Here is a 23,736-nt window from a genome sequence, read left to right as displayed (position 1 = left end):
TGTTCTTTTGTCATTTGCAGCATGTGAAATAAAAAGCTGCCTTTCATTTGAGAAAAAAGACATGTTGCCCTCTGGGCTTAGTTTTCTGTGGCCTTCCCGTGTCTGTCATTACTTCGTTGTTGTGCTGCTGTATTGGGATATTGTGACAAGGTTTTGGTAGGGGTCTGCAGGGCTGGACTCTGCGAGCAGAGCCCAGCAGCTGCCCCATGTCAGATCAGAGCCAGCTCCAGCTGGCTCCAAAAGCGACCTGCCGCTGGCCAGCGCTGAGCCATGAGCAACGCTGGTTGGCTCTCTGGGAGAACAGATTTAAGAAAGGGAAAAAAAACTTCTGTGCAACAGCAGCTGGGAGAGAGGGGTGAGAAAATGTGAGAGAAGCAGCCCTGCAGCCCCCAGGTCAGTGCAGAAGGAGGGCAGGAGGTGCTCCAGGCAGGCAGCACAAGTTCCCCTGCGGCCTGTGGAGAGGCCCCTGGTGGAGCAGGCTGTCCCCCTGCAGCCCATGGGTCCCACACGGAGCAGATCTCCACGCTGCAGCCCGTGGAGGAGCCCCCGGTGGAGCAGGTGGATGTGGCCTGGAGGAGGCTGCGGCCCATGGAGAGCCCCCGCAGGAGCAGGCCCCGGGCCGGAGCTGCAGCCCGTGGAGAGGAGCCCACGCAGGAGCAGGGGTCTGGGGGGAGCTGCCGCCCGTGGGGGCCCCGTGCTGGAGCGGTTTGCTCCTGGGGGATGGACCCCGTGGTACGGAGCCGTGTGGGAGCAGTTCTTGAAGAGCTGCTGCCTGTGGGCAGCCCCCGCAGGCTCAGTTCGGGAAGGACGGCATCCCGTGGGAGGGACCCCACGGGGAGCAGGGGCAGAGAGGGACCGAGAAGGAGCGGCAGAGACAAAGCGTCAGGGACTGACCGCAGCCCCCATTCCCTGAGCCACACATAGGGAGGAGGTGGAAGAGGGTGGATGGGGGGGACGTGGTTTTAGTTTGCTGTTAGTTCTCACTGCTCTAGTGAGACAATTTAGTGGGCAATAAATTACATTAATCTCCTTTATGCTGTCTTTTTTGCCCATGATGGTGTGTGATCTCCCTGTCCTTATCTCAACCTACAAGCATTTTATTGCATTGTATTTTCTCCTCCTGTTCTTTTGAGGAGGGGGAGTGAGAGAGCAGTGTGGTGGTGCTCAGCTGCCCATCGGTGTGAAACCACCGTACTGCTTTCTAGCATTCAATACCTTTTAGTGTCCCTTTTTCCTCTCCCTGCCTCCTGATTAGTGACCAAATGGGATTGTATTATTTTCTCTGTACATTTTTCTGTTGCTTTTGGCAACTGCTGATGTTGAAGAAGTATCGCCTTGTCAAATTCCCATGGTGGCTGGCCTGCTTGGACAGAGAAAGCAAACTATCAAGTTTAGCACCAAAACGTTGGAGAGCATGTCTGTACAAATCCTCCGTGTCTTACATGAGAAAACAGTAGCTAACAATCTGCTATAAGATAGTACTTGAGTAAATATTTACATATGGAGCTTTGCATATTCTAAAGACCTGATCTGACAAACATTTATTCTTGCATTGAATAAACAAAATTAACAGAATATTTCTACTCGCATGGTGGATGGTAAAACTGTAATTATTTGACCTCACAGTAACCCTCCTTATGCTTGGAAATACAGCATCTGCCAAGAGTAGACAGGGACGCTAACCACCTCTGTCTGCAGAAGGAGGGGTGGAGGTGGTGACTGAAGACTTGAGACAGCTCTCTTGGACATAACATAGGCTAAAAAAACCTACAAACAAGCAAAACGTGGAAAAAATTCTACTTACACAAATCAAACTGGGGTTTTACCCTTCCCTGAACAAGATCATTTCCTTACGCTCACGAGGTGGAAATTTGCTAATAATTTTGCATGTTGCTATGATCAGTTGCATTATCAGCTAAATAAATCTACATGAATTCCATATGAATATTGTAAATGTTATAGCCACATATTTTCTGTTCCTATGACAGTCTCTTAGTTTATGGGGAAGCTTGTAGCGTGTCTGGATAAATGCATTGGAATGAAGCTCCTGAGATCTCAGACTTTTTCCATGCTCTGCACTGACCTGCTGTTGTTAGTCTCTTCATGTTCAGAGTCATTTTCTGAAACAGTCATTTTCTATGGCTCTGTTTCTCCACCTGTGAAAATGAGGATGACGATGCCTCTCTTAGAGTCTTTTAAGAACTTTATAAAACAAATGCTGGGTAAAGAGGAATTATTTTTATTTTGGATAGGCTTTTCCCTTTGAAGACAAGTAATCTTTTATTTACAGCCTTCCTTCTGCTCATGAGGAGAAGTTTTGACGCTATTCTTTTTGGTAATTCCCTTTCAATTTACAATCAATTAGATGTGTTTGAGAGTCAGATACAGCTTTTCATGTGAACACAAAGATTTTAAAATACTGTTGGAGAGCTCATATGTATGCGCTCTCACAGTCTACATCTGGTAAATTTTTTCTTAGGGCATTTATTATGTGGATGGGTGAATATTCAAAAATAGATATCCTTTTTCCCTTGTAGAGTGTCAGTCGGCTACCGCTCTCCAACTCATGATCAAGCGCTGTCATGGGAAAAGAAGTTGTAGCATATATGCCAGCACCTATGAATTTGGAGATCCTTGTTACCCTGGCATCCGAAAGCATCTCAATGTCATCTACACTTGTGGTGAGTTGCAAAAAAGCTCTTACTTTAACTCTCATTGGGGTACGTGTTTAATGAACAGTAGTGTGCGGAAAATGACAAGAGTTGTAATTGTGCATAAAAAGTGGTTGAGCTTCCAGTTGGCTGATGGCTATTTTCATTTGGTCAACAAGGGAAAACCCTGTGGGTCACTTGAGTTTAATTCTGCCTCTTTTTCTACTTACTGGCTTGACAGAAAAAGCAGAAAATATGGAAATTATTATTATTTTTTTTAACCCATTCAACACTGTCCCTGCAAGGCAGCACAGTCTGTCAGTGGCATCAACCTATTCACTGGGTGCTTAAATCCCAAATGTTAGCATCCTGCTGTTTATTTCCCTGCAGCAAAGTTGTGGTTATCAGTAGGATCCTTTCTACTTGGTTCTGTACTTCATTTTGTACCAAAGAATAAGACAATCACTTGTCCATACTCTTCCAGGACATTGGAAGAAAATTGCATGCAAAATCTCCAGGTGAACATAGCAATATTTTCCTAACAAAAAGCTGTTATCTGAAAAAAAAAAATGTCCTAAGTTGGGATCATAAGTCATACTGTTGAGCAGATACTGTACTCCTAACTGACTAGTCATCTTTGCAACAGAGAAAAAAAATCTTCCTCTCTGAGCTATGTGGTATGAAAACAAGATCAGGTCTGTCTTCTTCCAGCGAAAAAATTTTGGTCATTTGTAGCTGATATATTTGAAAATACTTGCTTAAGGGTTTTGTTTGTATAGTCGTTGCTAGGATCAGCTCTGTCTCTATCTGTTACTTTCTACATCCACCTGGAAGAGAAATTCTGGTGCTATTTTGAATCTGCTAAGTAGATGGCTGAACCATCTGATGTGCTGGCCGTGTCATCAGACAACAACAGATCTGTGGGTCAATCTCCAGCAGCATGCCAAACAGCAGCATGCCAAATCTACTATATGATTTTTGAGATGGAGTCACTATAGAATTTGTATAATTGCTATAACGTGGCTGATGTGTAGCATGTTGAAGAGCGGAGAGAGAGATTTGGGAGCATGAAGCTCTGGGCTGCTGCCTGGCTGTTGTTTCATTTGGCAGGAGTAGCAGGAATGTGTTTTTTTTCTCTTCACTTCTTTGTTTTTGTTTGAAATGATTTAGCAAGAAATAGCAAGAATATCTATCAAAGCCTTGTGAATTTTCTAGCCAGGAAGGTGATATTGTTATGCCAGTTTTATTATACAAAGACTGGAGAGAAGCTCATGCTCATGGGGATATGACAGAAACCAAGGCAACACGGCAAAACAGGAGCTCCATAATTCAAAATGCAGGGACAAACCAAACAGAGCCCCATGATAAATTTCCAAGAAGATACCTCCTTCAAAGGCCTATGCAGCCTCGTTCTGGCATTGTGGTCCTGGTCCCAAAGTCCACTACAGAAGGCATTAGTCATCTCTTAATCTGACTTTAGCTTTCCTAGTCATAGCCTAGTTGCATCAGGAAATGAGTCATACCTGAGAAAAAAAATGGCATGTTTGGCTTTTTAGTGGGTGAAATCTGCCTCATCCCTTGAGGGTGTCCATGGCTCCTCTACAAAACCATTATCTCAGATGTGTCTCAGCTGGATTTTGTGATCATTCAGACATATTTCTCCCCTCAAATGGCAAAATCCTTCAAAATATAAACCCCAAATTAACTAGAAATCAAATTCCAGTTCCATGTGTTCATGCTGGACAGAAGAAAATTCTATCATTCTCTTAAAAGAAATGATAGAAACAAGGAACTTGATGTTCTTATGGTTTAGAGAACAATTGCAGTTTAGAGAACCTCCTGTTGGATATCTCTTTGTTTCAGGTTTGTATAAAGCTGCATGTATCACTGCTCCTGCTATGGTGTTCTGCTATGCTCACAAAACCCATGGGAATGAAAGGGGACAGGCTTTGTTTGATTGGTAAAGTGACTCCTGTACCTTTTGGTTTGGGCATTCTTTTCTATGACCTATGTCTTGATACACGTCCCTGTTCCCCACCTCTTGCATCCAGACACTGGATGCATGGAGTGTAGGTTGTGGCTTTGATGGTTTTCATTGAAGAGCAGTGGAAGATGCAGAGCAATCCTGGCATAGCTTGGAAGCGTGATGGGTGTACATTGAGGTTTCTCTGAGCATCACTTCACCCATTCTCCTGACTGCCTCACGTAGGTGATTTCATTGCTCCGAGACCAACCTGTGCAGTCTGCTCACCTCTCTCACTTCTCAGCTGCCAAGCCATGGCAGGAATGTCCAGCCATGGTTCTGCAGTTTGGACCATGTCACTTGTCCTGCCCGTGACAAGAACAAATGTGTCCTTGACCAGTGTTACTGAGCTACTGTGCTGCTTCAGAAGAGGAAGTGAGAGCAAGCCTACTGATGAACATGGTACTGTGGGTAGGAGGATCTTTAAAAAGACATTTCCCATTTGAGAAACTTTACTAGCTGTGGGTTCAGGGCAGCTGAACTCTGCTAAAGTGTGGGGTGGGCTGGAAAGAGAAAAATATGTCTCCTGATAGCAATTTCTGGAAAAAGAAAAATCCTTTGAGGGATTAATTTGTGAGGTGACAAAAGGTGATATTAATTCAAAACACGTTTTGTTAGCAGAAATCATGTCTCTTTTGCTGATGTGGACTTATGACAGGCATTAATACTGGTGTAGGCTGTGTAGAGCAATGGCTAGTGAACAGCAAGTGAGGTGACTTATCTCCAAGTCCTGGTAGAAGAACATCTGCAAAAATCTCTCAGGTCAGCATTTACAGACTGTCCTTCTCTGACTTGTCAGCAGGAGCTGAGCCCCCTATCCCTGATCTCCAAGGAGTAAATAGGTAAGGCAACAGCTTTGGTTTCTTTAAACTATTTCCAATTTTCTTGGAGGTCCATTCCTCCATCCCCAATGTTTCATTGGATATAAGAGCTCCTGCCAGACATACACAATTTTGTTGATGAATCTGATTTTAAGGAAAGGTGTCATCTAACTTTTTGTCCAGCTTTAGGTTTTTGAATGATTTGTTGTAGTTACTCCAGTCACTGGGAACGCTTGTCTCAAGTCAGTGTGGCAGGATCAGAACTCCATGTTATGTTATATATACTGATTGGCATCACTTAGCTGAGATGGAAATGCTACGAGTTAGCGTGTATGTACAAGATGATTGAAACAAGCAAGTAACTGGCAGCCCGATGAGATAGTGATCTCGCGTGTGCATTAGGGTCCCATTAGCCGGGCCAAGGAAACAGATGAAAATCCTCCAACATAAAACATTCCAAACCTGAACCTTGGCAAGAACTGAAATGCTGACATTTGGTCCAAAGCCAAATTTAGCTAATGGGATGGTGGGGAAGGTGGGATTTTCCAGTATGTGGGTCCCATTACTGCATTAATAAATACATTAATTGTTATTTAAATAGGAAAAGGCAAGTTAATTCTGGGAAAGCACGTAACACGTGGTGGGGTTGCTTTCTGAGCATGGCGGCTGTAACTAGAGGAAGATACAAAAATTTTGGCTTTGCTTTTCCGTTAAAATACCCTGAAACTCAGAGTAACAGCCAATAAGAGCAATAATGTAACTTAGAAATGTAGTGCAACAAAAACTTCAGAAATCTTTCTTTTTCTCTCTCTTTTTCTTTCTTTCTTTCTTTCTTTCTTTCTTTCTTTCTTTCTTTCTTTCTTTCTTTCTTTCTTTCTTTCTTTCTTTCTTTCTTTTTTCTTTTTCTTTCTTTTCTTTTCTTTTCTTTTCTTTTCTTTTCTTTTCTTTTCTTTTCTTTTCTTTTCTTTTCTCTTCTCTTCTCTTCTCTTCTCTTCTCTTCTCTTCTCTTCTCTTCTCTTCTCTTCTCTTCTCTTCTCTTCTCTTCTCTTCTCTTTTCTTTTCTTTTCTTTCTTTTCTTTTCTTTTCTTTTCTTTTCTTTTCTTTTCTTTTCTTTTCTTTTCTTTTCTTTTCTTTTCTTTTCTTTTCTTTTCTTTTCTTTTCTTTTTTCTTTTCTTTTTCCTTTTCCTTTCCTTTCCTTTTTCCTTTTCCTTTCTTTTTCCTTTTCCTTTCTTTTTCCTTTTCCTTTTCCTTTCCTTTCCTTTCCTTTCCTTTCCTTTCCTTTCCTTTCCTTTCCTTTCCTTTCCTTTCCTTTCCTTTCCTTTCCTTTCCTTTCCTTTCCTTTCCTTCCCTTCCCTTCCCTTCCCTTCCCTTCCCTTCCCTTCCCTTCCCTTCCCTTCCCTTCCCTTCCCTTCCCTTCCCTTCCCTTCCCTTCCCTTCCCTTCCCTTCCCTTCCCTTCCCTTCCCTTCCCTTCCCTTCCCTTCCCTTCCCTTCCCTTCCCTTCCCTTCCCTTCCCTTCCCTTCCCTTCCCTTCCCTTCCCTTCCCTTCCCTTCCCTTCCCTTCCCTTCCCTTCCCTTCCCTTCCCTTCCCTTCCCTTCCCTTCCCTTCCCTTCCCTTCCCTTCCCTTCCCTTCCCTTCCCTTCCCTTCCCTTCCCTTCCCTTCCCTTCCCTTCCCTTCCCTTCCCTTCCCTTCCCTTCCCTTCCCTTCCCTTCCCTTCCCTTCCCTTCCCTTCCTTTTTTCTTTGGTTGGTTTCATTTTGTTTTTTTCACCCCTCTTCTCTCTGTCCCTGTCTCTTGTCACTCTGTCTCTATCTGTGTCTTTCTTTGGTATAAAACACTGTATTTGCAATATCTGCAGGTAGCTTCCTAGCGTCTTTATTGCTGTGATTTTGTACTTACTGATAAAAGTTACTGTACTCCTGACCTTTCCCTCTTTCTTAATTGTCCACTTACTACCTTCAAAGATTCCCTTTAATTTTCTAGACATCTTTCCTCTCTAGTGTACTGAACTCATAACTCGGCAATGAATTTGAAGACTAGCTGAATTTTTTTGCACATGCGTAATATAACTTGCATTCAAAGAAGTGTTTAAGTGTGTGCTTTAAGTCCCATGCATAAATAGCATGAAAGTTAAACATTTTCTTAAATACTTCCTTGAGTGGGGCTTGACTGTATGTAAAGAGAAACCATACTCATAGCACTGTAAGTCAAGAAAAGGGAGCAATCCAGAGTGCCTGCTGTCCTGACTGGCAGACCTGCCACCATGCAGGCAACGGAGACTGTCAATGTGAGTCCTCTGCCAAGTACCTCCTATTCTTTAAAAGCACGCATTGATCAGAAATGCCCTGATGAGAAAAAAAAAAAGAAAAAAAAAAGAAAAGAAAAGATGGGGATTGTAAATTTCTTTTTGTCTAGGCATGTTTCAGAGGATTGGTTGTAGGTCCTGGATAAGTGCTGAGTTTTTAGTGCCTTTGTTAGATGCAGGTTTTACAAAATGGAGCAAATGTGGCCTTGGATATGAGTATCCATCATGTGTTTAGATGTGTGTGTGTCTCCTTGATTCATGCTCAATAGAAAGGGGTCATTGGGCTGAGAGCTAATGAACTGCCATGGAAACTCATAAATTGCTTGAAAATCCTGCAGTTCTGCCGCATTAATAATCCTGCCATCCTGCTTTATGAGGCAATAAGCTAAGTCCCAGAAGCCTCACCCTTTACATCCTGATGAGAGAACTGGGCGGGTAAAGGATAAAACATGACTGCAGAGACAGCAGCTAATGCTGTTTTGTGGTGAGTGGTGCTACTGGGAGACCAAACGTGGCTGATGGGAGCGTGCTGACCTTTGCTTTCTCTGGGTGCTTGGGAAAGCAGGCTGGCTTCCTCCAAAATGTTGTGTTTAAACCAATATCCTATCAAGTATGTTGGACTAGAGGCAGGCTCTGTGTTAGATGAGAGCTCTGAGGTGGTTGCCCTCATGATGATGATGAGGAGAGAGGCTGAAGAGGCACACAAATTCTCTCCTGTAACCTCAAAGGGACAATCCCCTAGTCCATTAACTCCTGTGCAGTAAATCTGTCAATGCCTCAGGCTGGGTGAATGTAATAGTCCCTTTTGCTGTTAAAATTTATGAATTCACGAATGTAGCAAATGTATTTTAATCACTGTAAAAATGCTTTTGTTGCTATAAAAAGCAAAGCCCAAGATCTGAAAAAAAAAGAAACCAAAAAAACCCCCAAACGAAACCAAAACAAAAAAAGCAATTCCAGACTTCAAAAAAGAAACAACCCCTTTTAGACCCTCTTAGAAACAGGGCAACACAGATAGGGTCTTGCTAGAGAAAGACAGACAGAGAATATAGAAAACAGACTTCTTTTCTTCAGAAGTTATAAACTGATGTTTACCAGCAAATAAACATTTTAGAAAACTTAATTCTAAGGATATTAAACTGGATGAACAATGTTTAATAATGCCCGTTTAACTGGGATTCTTTTGTTATACTGTAAAGCAGAACTCGGAGACACATAGAATGTAAATTCATGGCCACGTAGTTTGATCTAACAAATAGATAAAGAACAGAATAATAGTATAATATAATCACAAGACATGGCTACTTTCAATGACATGAATCTGGGTTCAGAGATGGTTTGGGACATCTCTTCATATCCTGTCTTATTTTCATAACGTCATAGAAGTTTCTCCACTATTTTTTGTATCAAGCCCATGCTTCTATTCAAGTTATAGTGTATCTTTTAAAAAGCTATCCAGTCCCATGTAATGACTGCAAATAATGAAAAATTCATAAAGTGGAATTCATCTGACCAAGTGTAGACACATAGGCCATGGAGATTTATAGTGTAGACATTCCCATCTGAGAAAAATTCCTTTTACAGGTAATGGAGAGAAACAGCTGCTTCTGAGGCACAAATCATCTCATCCTAAAGTAGATGCCTGAAAGAGATGAACCGCATATCTGAAGTGACAGGTCTCCTGTACATGTATCATGCAGCTTCTGGTGGCTAGCTGAGATATTGTTATCAACACATAGGACCTCTGCAGTGCAGATATCTACATCTGGTTAGATGGCTTTCAATCATTGTGTTCTTGGGCAAATGCTTCTTTTAGTCAAAATTATCACTGCCATATAATTATAATACCTGTCTTTTCTCCTTTTGTTTTTTGGTTCCCACTCCCACTGCTTGACTGGATCTATGGTTACCATAGACTTGCCCGGGTAAAAGATGAACTTGTTGCTTATTTGTTCTTAGGGGGATTTCTTCCTCTGTATCATGAGAAACTGCCTCTACCCTGACAGGAGCATTAGTGAGAAATAGCTCTCAAATAGCAGCTCAGTGCCTTGCACCCCAGCTCAGGGTTACTTCAGTCTCCAGGACTGGGTTTGGAGGAGGATTTTCCTGATAACTGGATTTGCACAGGGTTGAAGTCCACTCTCTGCATTTCATCTTTGCAAATTCCCCTGATGTTTTTAAGAGCCAAGGTGGGGTTGTTTGCTTTGCTGTCTTCTTTGAGTGCCTTACAGGTTTTGATTTTTCCAGGCTTTTGTTCTTAGTTTTGCTGTAGCCTGTCAGGGACTGCAGTTGGTGGCAGAGTAGGAGCAGAGGGAGCAGAGTAGGTTTTCATTGGTCTTGTAGCATTTGTTGCCTGTTCCTGCAAGTGAATGGATGTGTTGAACCTCCTCTTACACACCTCCATCTAGGAAAGGAAAAGCAAGAATCCTGTCACTCCTTTTAGAACCTCAGACCTTACTTTGAGAAATACTTGGACTTCACAGAACCTGTCAAAAAAGCATGTAGTGGTGTAACTAAAGACTGCATCGTGATAGGTCAGACATGTCAGTTTAAGGATGACATTTTCCAGCTTCTGAGGCTTTGAATTTTTCATCTTTAGTGGTGCTCTGGTAACAGTTTTTGTGGATGCAGTTTCCTGGATCTTAGAGAAGCAAGGAAGGAAGCTGCTGGGTCAGCAAGGCTCGTGTAATTTGGATCAACGGCACAGATCTGTTAGAGATCAAGGATTACTGGAGGGCAAAGGCAAGATGCCATCGCTTTTGCTGACCAGTGCTAGAGCGGGGCACACACTCTACTAATGGACTTGGAGGTACCTGCTAAGAGCAGAGCCTTCTGCAGTGGCTCTGTTATCATACACCAAGGAAGAATATGCTGTAGGGGCAAAGAACTGTTTAGGTTTAAGGTTAGTGATTGCACAAGAACATGGAATTTGAGTGACACGGCCAGGAACGAACTTAGCTGGGAATTAGAAAAGGTACAAACAGCCTAACTAGTTTGAAGATGAAGTTTGATAAATGAGGTAATGGGAAGCTGTCAGTATGCTGCTCCCGTTTGTTCTACAACTCACTGTAGCTTGATCTGAATCGTACATCCAGAAGAGTCCGAACATGTCTGGCCTGGCTGGCCCAGACACAGCAACTCTTCATTACCATGGCAGAATGAGTCTGTCTGACATAGATTAGGGTAAATAAATATTCTGAGGAAGCAGAGCTCTGCATCTCAGGTGGAGGAGGAGCAGGTAATGCTGTCACCTCAAGGGAAAGGCTTGAAAGTCCTTTGATTCTTGCAGAGAAGGAATGGAGACCTGGAGATAAAAATCATTGCCTTGGGGATGGGGAGGAAGGAAGATGGGGCTGGAGGAAGCTGAAAGGGACTTCAAAGGACATCTTTACGATGATCCTAAGCAGAATTAACTGTGAGGCAAATGCTGCCTTACAATTAGGCAAAATTTGTAAGCTTGCTGCTGTGGTCCTGCATCTTGACCATTATTGAGAAATATCTATGGAGAAAGAGAGTCCCACAAAGAGTTAAAGTACTCTGAAACCCCTGACCCCCACTGCTCAAAAGGTGTGTGCACCTCAAGCCTTTATTATTTTTATCTCTATGTTTTGCTTTGTCTTGTTTTACTTGTTAAAGACCACTGTGTAAAAGTCATGGGCGAGTGGACAGGGGGCTTGTTGCGAGGTTCCCATTGGGTTGAGGAAGGGGCTGCTCCAGGGCTGTTTTGCCCAGGGTCTGTGGTGCTCCTGGCTACAGGCTGCTGGAAGTACAGACAAGGAAAGGCAGACGGATAGCCATGGTGGAGTGGTTGACGGCAAGGATGGCCAGGAGGCAGGTGCTTTGTTTTGTTTTGTTTGTTTTCATTCAATTTTAAAAATATTTTAGAACAGACCCAGAACTTGTACTGCAATAATTGCAATGCTAAACTGTAATGTAATCAAGGTTGACAAATCTTTAAGGTTTCTAAACAGATTTGCTCATTGAATGATTTCCTCTGGCATACATATGCATGTCCTTGGGCCTGAACAGCAATCTGAACACCAACTAGAGAACCAGGCTGGGGGTGGCTCAGGGGTGTGCCTGGCTCTCCTGAGACCTCCTGCTCTAATGAGGAGGACACACTTTGAAAGCAACTGTGATCCACCCTGAATTTCATCCTGTAAAAGCAGATCTACCTGAGAAAGATTGTGCAAGGTGACATTTGAATGTAATATATTTAAAGGAAAACTTTCAGGAAGTATGGAGAGAGATAAGCGGAGCAGAGGTAAAATTACACGGACTATTTATATCTTGATTTTTTTTTTCCTGGAAGCATAACCCTGCTGCCCAGACTTTCTATTCTTTAATATATTTTCTGCCTTAACCATGTTCTTTTGAAAGTTCTGGCCATTAATAGGTTATAGATATTTATCATTTTATTTTAACAAGCTAATTTTTCACCTGGGAACCTCATTGAATACCTTCATTAAATAGGGTTCCTGTTGACTCTCCACACGTGTCAAGACCTGCACAGGTTTCAAATGTAGTAATTAACATAAATGTTGCCACATATGAGGCTTTACCGAGGCGGCAGCAGGCAGCCAGTCTGCCAGCCCCTTTCATGCAGGAGACTGCAGGCTACAGGCAGAGGAATGCCTCAGCAATGAAGGGCTGACCCTTCATTCAGCGATCACCCTAACTCCTCCTAATTGAGGTTAATGCCAGAAGCATTGACACCTTGATGCTAACTCATTAGTGCCTGGAGGCTACTGATGATTGCTGACAGCTCAGCGAAATGCTCATCAGATTAAATTTAAAGGCAGCGTTTGACACCATGACCAATTAAGATATATTTGCATGGCTCACATATATATTTGCTTTCCCTTTTTGCTGAAAATCTATAAAGGCTATGCCATTTTCTTCCACTGTTTTTAGAAGGATTCACAGCTGGTGTCTTGCTGCGAGCACGTGCACATTTCTCTGCTGTGCACGTACCACTGCCCTGCTGTTTACTGGCCGCCCTCTTGTCTCTTTCTCCACTTCACTGCAAAGCAAACAGGAAATTCTCTGGGATTTGGAAAATCCTTGCTCCTGAACGTGAAAAGAGAACTGGAAGAGAGGGACGGAGAAGGGAAATAAATAGTGATTTTCTGAAAGCCACCAAAGATACAAATATATGCGGCCTCCGTGGTGGGGTCCTTTGGTACAACTGGGGCTTGTGAGCTGAAATAGAGTAACACAGAAACAAGCCACTCAGGAATGTCTGTAGCCTGTTGATGAAAGGCACAGGAGCATCAGATGTGTATTCAATTTCTGGGAAGTGCACTAATGATTTATATCATGTTGCCTTGCCTACAGGCCTCAGCAAGGACTGTCCCGTTACGCAAGGCACTCACTTATTAAGAAGTGGTCCCTGCTATGAGTAATTCTGTGGTTATGTAGGGAAGGGCCAGGCAGACTTTGGGAGAAAGTGTTGCTTTCAGTTTATGTGTGGAGACAAAATTTACCCAAGGGTTTGTGTCATAGGAGCTGAATCTAAGATCTTTCAACGTAATGCCTTACCTGTGCATGCCTCCTCCTTCCCCGGTGGCTTATTGATGGTGGTGACTTTCTGAGATGAGTAGAGCCACGCTTTGTTCTGCAGGTGGACTTTTCACCATGCACTATTTCCTGCCTAATCCCTTCTCACACGAGATGACGAGAAGGCAGCAGGATGTGGCAAGTACATTTCCATTTCTTTCTTCACCTGCCAGGAACCCGAGCTGTGGCTTTCCAAGGCCAAAACAACTGGGGGAGCAGCTCCATGGCGCTAACACCCGCTGCCCTGCATGGGCTAGGCAGGGAGAATGGTGCTGTGCACATGATGCAGATGTGACTCACATGGCTTGTGTGACTTACCTGATTTATCATGGCTCAGTGATGGACATATACCAGTCAAGAGGATTTCTTTTGTTCCAGTCCATTCTCAGCTGGGAGAAGCAAAGTGTTGGTAGGGCACAGAGGATGATGTTTCCATTTTTTCCCTCTACCAGTGAACATGCTCTGTCCCATTTCACCCTTCAGAGGCATGCGAACAGTACAGAGAGCCACTCTTTTCTCCCTCTTTGCACATTTTCTTCTCTTCCTGCTGGTTCTCTGAGCCCTGAGGTATAGAAAGTTTATCTTCTGGCTGTATGGAGGCCTTAGGATAGGCTTAAACACTCTTGGTATCTTGTCATCCCCTGCACTAGTGCTTATGGTTGGGAAGATCCAGTGAGGCATTTTAAGAGTGGAAGCCCCCAAAAGGCTCTTTGGGTGATGTCTGCTCAGTTCAGATGACCTTTCAGGACATCCCCCAAAATAGGGCAATTAGAGATTGCTGTGGCAGCTACACCCCAGCAGTCCCAATCTTCTGGAAACTTCCCTAAACATTCATCTGCTTTTCCTACTTCTATTTCATGACCTCAGTTTATTCAAATTGTACACACCCAAATGGTTAATGCCCCTTGAGACAGACACTTCAAATACTGTTGACAGTGGCTACTTTTCGTGTCCTGTTTTCATCATTGTTTAGCTAAGCCATTCATGTTCAATTCCTTTAATCTTGCCTCATAAATCAACCTGTCCAGTCTCTCAATTGTCTTTTTGTTTCTCTTTTCCACAATTACCTATATCTTTTAACGAACTCTGAGCAGGCTTATGACTATTTTTTCCTGGGGGCCAGCAGAGACTTGCAATTTCTTTGCCATATATTAACAACGGATGCTGTTTGGGCTTCGTGCAGTACCAGCACTGCTACCTGGCAGCAACAGCCGACTCTCTCTGGAGTTTCACTCTCAGGTATCGTGCTGCTCAGTATTTCACTTATTTCCCCTCACTTAAGTGAAAAAGGAAAGTAGCAACTTCTGAATGTTGGAGTAGGAAAGCATTTCTGCACAGGGAAAACAGGGTTATGGGGAACAGCATCAGCACCCCTTCTGGCTGGTTGTTTTCCCAGCTTTATAATACAAAGGCCCGAGGCCTGAAGGATGACTGATACTGCATAATATAAACAGTGGAGCAAATCCTGCTAAATCCCTTTAGAAGATATTTAACTAAATTCCTAACCCATGAGGCCACCCTGGGCCATCTCTTATCTTTAAAAGCCATCTCACAGCTGCCTGCAAAGACTCTGGAGGCTGGCTAATCCTAGCAGCTGGACCCTTGGTGCCTTCAGGGAAGGAGCGAAGGAGGGAGGGCAAAGACTTGGAGATCATGTTCTCTGGATGGGTGTCACTCCATTGTGGTCCAAGCCACAGCCTTAGGGAGAGGAAGATACCTGGTATGCAGCTCCATCTGGAGTCCGACAGACCTATTCCCTAGTTGGCCAAAAGTTGCTTCAGCCTGGATGCTCTCAGTGGCCTAGGGAGTGTGTGTCAGGCACCGCTTACTAGGTGGGACTTGCTCTGTCTAGTCCCTAGATCATATTTATTTGCTTCAAGCTTTGATGATTGTAGTGTTTCCTTTCAAAGAAGGAAAAAAAGCTCTTAGAATATAAAGGAAATGCCTTTTTTAATGAAGGTACAGGAAAAATTAGAAGGAAAATGGATCAGCTCATAAAAGAGCAAAAAAGCTAGCACATTCCTTCCCCCTTCTCTTTCTTGACAAGAATTAACATCTTTTTTGTTTTGTTTTTGGGTTTTTTTTGGACAGGCATGGCCCAGTGGATAAGCACTGGCCTTAGACCAAGGAGCTTTCTTCTTCACCCTGGTTTGTCACCAGCTTTTTGGCACTGGGCAATCACTTGGCTTCCTCCTGCCTCATGTAGTTAGACTTCAGGTCCTAGGGCTGTTTGCTCAGCATCTGGCATAAGAGAAACAGGAGCCTCACCACCTCCTGTGGGCTTTCAGTTTATGCACCTAGTGCAGACATGATCACACAGATGTGGTGAGTCTCTGCTTTCAGTGCTTACAGTTCCTGTTGAATTTTATTGACATGAAGCTTTGGAAAGCTCAGGTGTTAAGCTTCTGCCTGACATTTCCATTCTTGTCACGATAATTCACTCAGTCTTGAACTCAATGACTGTCTCACATTCCTCCTTTATGTTTTGTTTCTCCTGGAGTATTATAATTATTATTACTATGAAAAATAACAAATACTAAATTCCATTCTTCCCCCCCCCCCCCTTTTTTTTCAGTAAAAAACCCAAACCATTCAGTGTTTATCCCAGGATTACATACTAATACACATTTCTTGATGTGCTCTATCTTCATCAAAGAGTCCAACTTCTGCTATGTGAAAGTCGTACGTTATTTCTCAAAAGTAAGAAAGGCAAATTTTCTCCTTTGTGCTATTAAAGATCATCAAAACCTTCTGCAGATGCCTTGGGTATCAGTGAAGAATGCATAGAACATCAGCCCTGCACTGTGGCTCTCTGTCAAGAGGAGCGAGCCACCTAGTAAACTGGAGTTGGAATGTGTGTAATGGAAATTTTATGGTGGATGTTTCTTAGCCTTTTACCCTATTAATAAATAATGGATTTGCTTTCCTTTCTCACCTTATAATTCTTTCTCCCCTAAATTGCCTTTAATTAAAAATGAGGGTGCCTCTGACAGTTAGAAAATGAAACAATGAAGGTATAGATATTGGTTTGTATTTTTGGTTTTTCTTTCCTTCCCATTCCCATTCAGTGTTGTCAGGGCAGTGATTTTCTCCTAAGTAACACTTAGGCTTATGCATATGTTTGCATTTAATTTCCAGATGGAGAAGCAGGCTTCTAATAACAGTGCAAGTTGCTGCTTTATAGATCTGGATGACTGACTGACCTTTGTTTTTGCAGCTGGCCAAGAGACTCTGCCCCATACTCTGGGATGCCAACACACTCATGGTTGAGCCAGGCTTTTTGACTTTCAAGCTAGACTGGTGCAAGAAATGGCTTACCTCTCCCAGACTACAAACGGGTTCAATAGCTCTCTACATATGTGAGGCTGGCTCACTCCTGAATTCAGGATCATATGAACTGCTTCACTTTTTGGCATTACGGATCTTCATAAATGTGTTTCCTGAAGTCTTGAGCAGATAGGTTTTATTCAAGGAAATGTATTTAATCATTAGCACTGACATTTTGGTTAGGGTGAAAATATTTTCTTAAGTGAAGGGACTTGTAATGATTCCTCTCTGTTGCCCTGGAAATGCTCCTCTGCGGACCTCTTGGAGGGAATGCTGTGTCTCTAGCTGCATCTCAGGTGTCTTGTCCTGGCGTGGCCATTTGTGTTTCCTGATGGAACTTACAGAGCAAGTCGTAGATCTCAGTGTAGCCAGATCCAGCCCACAGATGCTTTTGAAGTTCAAGACTAAAGGTTTGGACTAGCAGTGGATGCAATCTTGAGTGTAAGTGGAGGGATGGAGTACTGAGTGCATGGACATATTGATCTGAGTAAGAATGCAGTTGCAAATAGGTATGTTATTAAACACAGTCTAATGCTGACCAGATGGAGTCGTCTACATTATAATCAGCTACATATGGACTAGATACTCTGGCCTCCCTTTGTAGTTAGTATATGAAAAGAAATGGGCATTTCTAGGCTGCAGTTCATCTCGTTTTTATGTAGACATCACAGGCACCTTACGAGCGCTTATTTTTCTCCTTTGTTTACTGAGGGAAATCATGGTGACTAAATCAAGTGTGAGTTTCTGCATTGTTGATGTCTAAAGTTAGATCAGATAGGTCTCACCTTGAATATGTTTTCTACAAAGTTACGTATTCTCAACAATTGTCATTATTTTTCCTTAAAGACTCTTCAAACCTCACAGTACTTAAGTCCAGTTCTATCATCTTGTTGATTGTGTTTGCTAACTTGCTTCAGATCTTTTTATTAACTTACAATTCTTTAATAGTTTTGTGTCTTATTGCCAGAAAATTCAAAAATTAGGTATGTAATACCTGCTTTCAGGAAATATGTCTCTCCTGACAGGTTCTTATTTGGAGGGTTTGTACCCAGTTTCCTTGGATGGGATTCAGTTTCTGATACCAAATGTAGTTGCCTAGAGGTAGATGAAATATCAAAGTTCCTGTTGTAGCCAGTGAGCCTAGGAAACTTCTGATACTGACTGGTGTACCTAGAGTTCATTTCCTTATGTATACGTACACAGAGATATTTTAGACAATCTGTTTTGTTTATAGGTTCTACCTAATATTTGCAAACCCTGCCTTTGATGTTTCAGCCCAGGGCCTTTCAAAAGCACTGTGCACTCAAGTTTAACTGGATGGTGGATATTTGCCGAGCTGAATTGTTCTCAGACTGTAAAGACCTGATCAGTGCCGACATTAGTGGGAGCTCACACACCTAATACCCTTGTGGATGTTTACATTGCAGACATATAAATACAGGTGTCTGAATCCTGGGCTGACTCCCACCCTTCTTGTCACTATGCAAGGAGGAAAACCTGGGAAGTGTTTATCTTTTTTCTAAGGGTTGCACTAGGCCTAATATAGTTTCATTGCTCTGGCAGCCATCCCTGTGGAGGACAGCAAGAATGCATGAGAGAGAAGGCTATTTATGTTGCTATTTCTTTCTTATTTTTACCCATCTTTGAAAACAACAGATCCCAAATATGGACATGGTAGTGTTATCCCACTTATGGCACAGAAGAGCAAAGAGCTTCATCTCTATTTTAAGACATCAAAGGAATCCATGTCCTTCTGAAGGGCATTTCCTTTTCTCAGTCAGTGATAAGAGAAAAACTTTCCCATTCTTTTCATTTCAGCAGAAACTTACCCAGCTCAGAAGCAAGGGTTTGGAGTTAGGACTAGGGTCTGTAACACTGAAAACACTCTAATTTCCAACACGTAATACTTTGAACCAACCCAAGAACAGCCACTTGTCCTGCAGTCAGAAGCTCCTGGAGGTGTTTATGCGCTGTAGTTCGTAATGTGAAGGGCTCTGACGGGTCCATACATTGCACACCATCTCTTTGGGAGATTCGGCCCCATGGAAGCAGCTGGGGTGACACCAGTTGTCCTGTTCCTAGAGGTGTTTTACCCCAACAACCTTATTCAAGAATGGGAGGTCTTGCCTGATTTAAAGGACATACATCCTGCAAGGAGCTGCTTGCTTGGACAACCTATGTCACCTGGAGAAATGACAAGAAAGGGGGAGTGAACATCCTCATCAGCACCGGGAAACTCTCTTCTCTCCAGCAAAGCAGAGCATTTAGTGCATGCAGCTTCCAGCTAGGCACAGACAGCATCCTGGGAGGCTCTCCAGGAACTATGCAGCCCTGAAGTTGGCAGAAACCAGCAGAACCTGGCTAGAGCCCTTCTCCAGCTGGCTCCGAGCCCTTCGGCACCATCTGATAGCAGACGTGTTGCAGTATGCCACCCCTTTGCCACTCCACTGTCCCTACCCTGATGTGCTCCCCCCATGCTGGGCAAGGGACCTGGGAGCCATAGGGGTTGGTTCGGTGCCCACCGATAGGAAAACCCTGTGCTGGGGGGAATACCTCCAAAAGTTGAGCCCTTTAGTATATTAATGTAGATATATGCTGGATTTGACCTCCAGATCAACGAGGTTTATTGGTCATTATTCTTTCAGTCCCTCTTTGTTCATTCTTCAGTATGTCTGGGTTAACAGGCTATTGCATTCAGCAGGCTGGCATGCTTAGAAAAGATCCCTGCTCTGGATCAGTGCAGCTTTCCTGCCGTAAAGGACAATAGTGCTGCAGAAGAATCTCTTGCAGGGGAAATGCTGAGACAGTCCAGCCCTTGTGTGATGCAGAGTGAGTCTTGATTTGGCTAGGGAATGGCCAGCAAACCTTGCACTGGGGAGGGTTTTCCCATCTTGGCTCCCATCGCAGTGGGAGAGCAAGAGTGGGATATAGGAGAGGGCTGCCCTGCCCAAAAATGTGCCCCATTTTTGCTCTGAAGCTGTTCTCATATATTTTTGTCTAGTTCTTTCTCTTGTTTTTGTTGTCACAAGGTTGCAAAGCAAATCCTACTAATGCCAGTTATTCCCTCCTCATGGAGGACATGGCCACTTGGCAGCTCATCACATTGCTTTCGTGGGCTGTCATTCTCAGAGCAGCAGCTGCCCTGTGTACCACTATCTGGTACATTCAGGGCACAAGGATGTCTTCTCTCTGATACTAATGAGTTCGCCCATGATTTCTCAGCCTGTTTGGATGGAAAAAGAAGTTGTTGGACAACATCCACCATTGTTTAGATTGGCAATGGAAATAAAGCTGGTCTAGTTTGATAACTTCAAAACTACAGACTCCTCAGTATTTCTTTTGGACATGCACATTCAATTAGCATTTATTTTATTTCTTTAATAAAAAAAAAATCTAACACTTTTTATTAAATGTTCCCAGTTCAGTTTGAACTCTGATTTGCTTTGAAGGTGCCTGGAACCAGATCCTGTAGCCAGAAGAAACTGCAGCATTTCTAGTCATTAACGAAGAATGAGTCTGAAAGAGGCTTTGGGTCTCAGAAATGAGGAGGTGCTGGAGATATCTTTCTAGTCAAGGTTTGAATCCCTTCTTAGACAAGAGCTATTGCAGCGAGAAAGGCCAAACTCCCCAGATGTGCTGGGCTTAGTAAGTCAGTGAGAGATGATGTCTTGTCTGAGTGGTTTGTAGGACCTGCTGCAAAATCTTTCAGTGGAATCAATAGGCTTTGAGTCAGGTCTCAGATGATTCTATCCTGCAATAAACACAGAGGAACAGCAGTAATTGTAGATCACAGTGTCCATTTTGGTCACTATGATGTTATTATAACTGATTCCCAGTCCACAAACACACCCTGTTTTGTTAGCTTGCCTAGCAGCTCTCATGAACCAAACATACTGTTGAAAGGGAGCTACAGATAATGTGGTTTTCTGAGCTTTTCAAACATGTTATAAAACCAGTAGAGCCAAAGTAATCATTATTAGTAAGCAGGCAGACTTGGAGCCTGAGTCTTAATCCACTGTGAATATAAACAACCTGCCTTTGTGTGCACCCTCCCTGCTTTTGGTGACTAAGGTTTCGCTGTGAGATTAGGGGCTGAAGGTTCCAAGAGGATAATTTCAGTTGTGTGCTTCTTGGTGTTATAAAGCCCATAGACCAGAAAAATTATTGCTGTGATTTAGTCGCAAACTCCCTGGAGTGGACAAGGGTTGTGGATCTCATGATAAATAGCACAGGCTAGCATTTAGCAAATGATAATGCAGACCACAGGAAAATACGAAGAGAGGAAAATGTATTCCCAAGGACTGATAACTAACATAAAGAGCCAAGGAATAGTTTTGAGAGGGAAGGAATGTCTCCAGCTTCCCTCTTGCATAGGTAAGTCACTGCTGTCCTGATACACTGCACAGGGCCTGTATTGATCCCTCCAGAACCAAAGGCACTCCTGGCAATAGCTCAGGATACACAGACTCCCAGCCTGATGTTTTCCAGCCCCAGCTGGAAGGTGATGGAGGCTATATTCGAAGCAGCTGAAACGGCCTGTGGCTAGAGCTTGACTGGCTGTTTACAAGGTTTCTCTGATGCTTCTGTGCCATCTGCTCCTCCTTCTTCTGCTCCGTGCACAGGGTGGGTATTTTACAAGACCATTTTCCTGTCACCATCTCCCACCTAGTCCCTTCTCAGGGAGCTAAAAAATCCTCCATCTTCTTGCATCCGACCAGCGAGTCCGTATCCCGCCTATAAAGCTCCCTTTGCCTGGGATATGCCATCCTGGAAGACTGTAAACACCAGCAAGCGTGCGTACAGACGGGACCGTTCTGGTGAGCCCGCTGCCAAGTCATGTCAGGCCTTGAGGCACGAGGGTTTGCACAGCTGGGAGGTGGTTGTAGTAAGCCAGGGGCTGGGGCGACCTCCAGCCTCTTTTTTTTCTTTTTGTGGCCTTAAACGGAGGCAGCTGGGAGGTGGATGATGCTGACCAGCTGTGTCTGCTGCCTGCGGTCTGGCACAGGGATGGGGCCTGGCATGGTGAATTCCTGGTGGACAAGCAGGAGGAGGTGAGAGGGAGGAATGAGAGGGGCAAGTCTCATCCTGGAGCTGCGATGGGTTTGCAGGGGATGGGTCTGTTTTCCCTTTTTTTTGGCTGCAAAAGTCCGTACATACTTCAGAACCATATTCGGTCCCATATTCTAGGCTTTTCAGCTAAAATATTATTTGCAGAGAAGCTGTTTATTCACCCTCAACCCTGATGCAGTGCAACACAAGCTGGCAATGTGCTGTGGGTCATTGCAGGGCTGGTGCGTGCCTTTGCAGTGTAGCTTTGTGCCACAGTGATGGAAAATGCCCACTTCGTGCATTGCTGCTCTGCTTAATCCACAGCTGAAAGGAGGAGAGCTCAGAGTTGGAGGGGACAATCGCTTAATGACTTTAGGTGCTGCTTTGGGATAGGAGGTATAAAATGGCACACATAAACGAGCACGAAGGGTAAGGCTTTGCTTGAAATGGACTTTGCAGCTTGGATATTTCTCCATTTGTTATGAGAAATGCATCCTGTCAGTGATCAGAGATACAGTCTTGACACTTCTGAAGGAGAAGGATTAGAAGTGCGGTCTGTGTCCAGCGCTATGTGTTTGTGCTTGGCCTCATAAGGTGAGAATTAAAGTTTCCTGTGTGATTATGTGGAAACTGTAGTAAAACATACATAAAACTAAATTGTGGGTCATGCGTTTCAGATGCTGGAAAGGGAAAAATGATAGATAGCCTGTGGCAAAATCCGATATATACACGTGTGACTGCAAAAGATCAGAAGAAGGCATAAGCATCTGATTTAAAATACTTGTACTGCAGAGGCAGATTCATAGCATATGTTGAGAGCTTATAGGGAACAGACCGTGCAGAATCTGATACCACACGCAGAGAGCGCGAACACACTGGAAACTTCATTCTCCTGGGAAAAAGATCATGGAGCAACATTTATTTTTAAGAGGCACCCTCATGTTTTATTTATTCATGCTTTCTGCCCTGGTATTCAATAGCAATGCATTTCATCACTTGCAGACACGCTGCTTGGGAAGGCAGGCTTGGAGAATACCTGCCTTCTGCTCAAATCCATTGTCCTGCTGTTGCATACCATGCTGTTCCCATTATTTGACTGTTCTGCATCCTGAAAGCAAGTTGTGTGGAGTTAGGTTTAGCTAATGAAGTATATCCTGGGAGAGGTGCACTGGAGAAGGATGTCATAGATTAATAGACCCATGGAGCAGGTCAGTGATGTGCTCACAAGTAGGAAGTCCAGCCTTTCCTCCTGAGTTTAAAAATAAATTAACGTGAAAGCTGCACACTTGCAAACCCCTCTGTGCTCAAATCAGAGCAGCAGCGCCATAAATAATCCTTCTCCTCATCCTAGTCCCTTCCTCATGACACCAGAGAGCTGGTTATCCTGCTCGTGTCCTCCCTCTGCTCCAGCTGGCAGCCCAGTTTACAAGCAGACCAAAATGCTGTGCGTTTACCCTCTAAGGGAAAGCAGGAGTCTCGGACAGGTGCCTACCCTCGTGCTGGACCGGTGGCGGAGGCACATCCCCACAGGCCAAGGATCTCTCATCGGAGGTGACACACAGCCCCTTCTGTCAATGTTTCATTCGTGCTGAATGACATGTCATTGGGGTGAGGCCCTGGGGAGCAACCTTTCTTCTTCAGATCCCTTCTCCAGAGACTAGAGGCTGCTTGCCGGATACCAAACAGGCAGCCAAGGCCTGTTACTGCTCTGTGCTGCTACCGTCACTCAGCATCCTCCCGTGGCACAGCCAGAGGGGAAGGGGCCTGCTGGCTTCTTTCCAGCCACCAACAACAGCATGTTCCCCTCCTGAGAGGCAGCTCTGGTCCAAAGTGAGATGGCCTGAGTATGACGACAGTTAAATTTAGGGAAAGACCTGAGGCAAGGCTGAAGAACTGGGAAGAAGGGAACATTTCTGGAAAGGGACAGTAGGAAAGACTTTAGGAATGGGGCTGACAATAGCAAAGAGAGCAATGATGGCAGTCAGAGGAAGGTGGGGCTGGT

At 43.9% G+C, this 23,736-nt stretch overlaps 1 protein-coding gene across 8 annotated transcripts in view; it reads left to right on the top strand.

Annotated features, from left to right (window-relative positions):
* The window catches only part of EVA1A (eva-1 homolog A, regulator of programmed cell death), a 204,020-nt gene that overhangs the window by 100,342 nt on the left and 79,942 nt on the right, over positions 1 to 23,736 (top strand). For all 8 annotated transcript variants that reach the window (XM_083829515.1, XM_083829513.1, XM_083829516.1 and 5 more), the window contains one exon: positions 2,538 to 2,681. In XM_083829515.1, coding sequence (XP_083685641.1) covers positions 2,538 to 2,681 — 144 coding nt within the window. The remainder of the gene's footprint in view (positions 1 to 2,537; positions 2,682 to 23,736) is intronic.

This window comes from Anser anser, assembly GCF_964211835.1.
Source record: "Anser anser genome assembly, chromosome: 3".
Taxonomy (NCBI): domain Eukaryota; kingdom Metazoa; phylum Chordata; class Aves; order Anseriformes; family Anatidae; genus Anser; species Anser anser.
Note: the sequence above shows the minus strand (reverse complement) of the source record. Positions and strands in the feature narration are given on the sequence as shown.